The sequence below is a fragment of the Oncorhynchus kisutch genome, unplaced genomic scaffold, assembly GCF_002021735.2.
Source record: "Oncorhynchus kisutch isolate 150728-3 unplaced genomic scaffold, Okis_V2 scaffold1589, whole genome shotgun sequence".
NCBI lineage: Eukaryota > Metazoa > Chordata > Actinopteri > Salmoniformes > Salmonidae > Oncorhynchus > Oncorhynchus kisutch.
In genome coordinates, this window is record NW_022263534.1 from 32,395 (window position 1) to 35,275 (window position 2,881).

Consider the following 2,881-nt stretch of genomic DNA (forward strand, 5'->3'; position numbering starts at 1 on the left):
AACTAAACTACAGCACTTACTTTGATGTGTCAAATCTGATCCTTTCTTCTCTTCTCCTCCTCTCACAGTTCCACTCAGCCCCGTTGTTTTCCTGCAGTCCACCAGCAGCACAGACAACCTCTTCATACCCAGCAGTAAGGTGCTACCAGGAGAGGCACGATACAGGGACTCCGGGAGGGAGGAAGGGCTAGTGTTGTCCTGGTAACCATAAAGAGGGGACACAGACGCACATCATTATGGATGCTGATGTCACTGTTGTCATAAAGTGCTTTACAGAAACCCAGCCCCCAAGCAAGAGAAAGCTGTTTGCTAGTCCAGACCAAGCTGTACCATCTGGTATTCTGATCTGGAGAGACTCTTCTCTGCCTCGTCAGCATCAGGATGTTGTTGAAGCTCCCCAGAGGATCCACCATAGTCATGTCTCTCTCCTGTGTTAATGAGAACATCAAAATGAGTAGTAAACTTATAACCGTCTAATAAAATCATAGGGTCTTACAAGAGGCATGAATATGTCCCTTTGATATTTTAAGTAGAGATTATGCTTCAATATTGAATTTTTAAAGCCTGTTATACTAGATGAGGGGAACTTTAATGTAGACCACATGGAGAATTCAATACATTGAATTGAAAAGTCCCTCAAATATATGAACCAATGGCAGATTGACCTTTTAACAATTTATATAGAACTGAACAACATATTCAAGTGTAGAACTTCAGTAGAATAACACTTTAAAACCACACATTAGTTCAACAACTGCATAGTTTGTGCCCCTGTTTTTAAGACAGTACTCACTGGTGTTAATCTGATATTCTGTCTTCCTCCTTCACCTTTATTGAGATAGCATCCTCTTCCTCTCTAAACAGTTCTTTCTCTTCTATCACTATAACAGCATCTTCTTCCTTCACTATAACAGTCTCCTCTTCCTCCTTTTTCATTCTGAAATGTTCTTTCACTATAACAGCATCCTCTTCCTTCACTATAACAGTCTCCTCTTCCTCCTCTTTCATTCTGAAATGTTCTTTCACTATAACAGCATCTTCTTCCTTCACTATAACAGTCTCCTCTTCCTCCTTTTTCATTCTAAAAGCTTCTTTCTCTTCTTTCACTGTAACCTCATCCTCTTCTTCAATGTTCAGCGCCAGAACTTCTTTCTCCAAACAGCAGACCTCCTCTTCTATAGCAGGGGATGAGTACTTTAACGAACTCATGGTCAGGGATGTTAGCTAGCTAGCTAGCATTAGCGACTAGCCTCGTGCTAGGCTCAGTATCAATCTTTAACACGTTTGCAAATTTAACCAGTTGATACGTCAACCGAAACTTGTTTAAAACACTGAGATTAGCTAATGTACATTAACATGGTCTAAAACGTGAAACTTTCAGTTTTATGTTGGCTAGCAAGCTACCGACGTGGTTGAAAGAGTTGGCGCCTTGTTGTTCCTGAAGAAGCGTCCGTCCAGTCCATTATACGTCACGCAAGAAGAGTCACCTGAAAGACGCTCATCGCCATCTGCTGACTGGAGTGGGTAACGCAGTTTGGAAACAATAGTTACTACACTTTTTGTATTGGAAAGAACGTCATAATTATTTAACAATAAGCTGATATATTTTCTCTTCCAAATAATACGTTCCTGTACACAGACGTAGAAGCTCAATATGAATATGTAGATGATTAATAAATACTTATATGAATAGGTAGTGTGTTGATATACATTTTCTCTGTTAATTTTTCACATTCGTTTTTATCTACATGTGACCATACTATTCCCTTATAGCCACGCTCTATAAGATACACATCATCCTGTAAACAACAGAACAAATGCATCACATGCAAATAGCACTTGATTATCTGTAGTGCTATACAGTGGGTAGACAAAACATTAAGAACAGCTGCTCCTTCCATGACTTAGAAAGACTAGGTGAATCCAGGCTAAAGCTATGATCCCTTACTGATGTCACTAGTTAAATCCACTTCAATCCATGTAGATGAAGGGGGGAGACAGGTTAAATAAGGATTTTTAAGCCTTGAGACATGGATTGTGCATGTGTGCCATTTAGAGAGTTAATGGGGAAGACAAAATATTTAAGTTACTTTGCACAGGGTATGGTAGTAGGTGCCAGGCGCACCGGTTTGTGTCAAGAACTGCAACACTGCTGGGTATTTCAGCTCAACAGTTTCCCATGTGTACCAAGAGTGGTCCACCACCCAAACAGTGGTGGTTTGTGCCGTTTAAGATGAGGCAGGACAATTTGTTTTTCCATGAGCATGGCCTTAATTCTATTACAGCATATTGGACGACTGTCATTCATATTTCACTCACCCTGTTCAATGGAACAGCAATAGGTTTAGGCTACTACATGATACTCTAATTGTCCCTATACCCATCATGAGGTAGCAACCTAGCCTATGAATGAAAGTTTAGAATGTAGGTTCACACAGGTCGAGAGAACATTTTGCGATGACATACAGTGCCACATGGACAGACAGTGACACATTCAATACTGCCTTGCACACTCTCGCCTGCATCTAGCTGAAATAGAGATATCACTGGACAAATTCAGGTATGTTTATCCCCGTTTTGTTCCATTTAAACGTTTGTCAACAGAATCGGCGGAATGAATACACCCCTGATCATGCATAAACACAGTTCACTTTCATTACAGACACGTTGTATTCCTTCTTGCATCTATGTGCTCTCCTCTTATCACCTTCTCCCTTTGTTTCTGTACTTCAATGCACAACACATCAGTTGTATGTCACCAGGAGAAAAAACCTTTCCAAGCCAAACCATTTCATAACTGCTACACACAGCTTACATTGTTGTCACCATATTAGCTAAAATAACATCATAGTCAACAGAGCTAATAGAACTAACTCGTTAG

At 40.3% G+C, this 2,881-nt stretch overlaps 1 protein-coding gene across 1 annotated transcript; it reads right to left on the minus strand.

Annotated features, from left to right (window-relative positions):
• Window positions 1-330: 330 nt before the first annotated feature.
• Window positions 331-1,440, minus strand: LOC116366877 (trichohyalin-like). The gene is made up of 2 exons (XM_031818742.1): window positions 794-1,440; window positions 331-428 (listed from the first exon to the last, which is right to left on the minus strand). Exon 1 carries the CDS (start codon window positions 1,207-1,209, stop codon window positions 799-801), a length of 411 nt encoding a protein of 136 aa, XP_031674602.1. The 5' UTR covers window positions 1,210-1,440; the 3' UTR covers window positions 331-428; window positions 794-798.
• Window positions 1,441-2,881: the final 1,441 nt, after the last annotated feature.

Coding starts and splice junctions, on each gene's coding strand:
- LOC116366877 (XM_031818742.1), bottom strand. CDS start 1,209: ATGAGTTCGTTAAAGTACTCATCCCCTGCTATAGAAGAGGAGGTCTGC.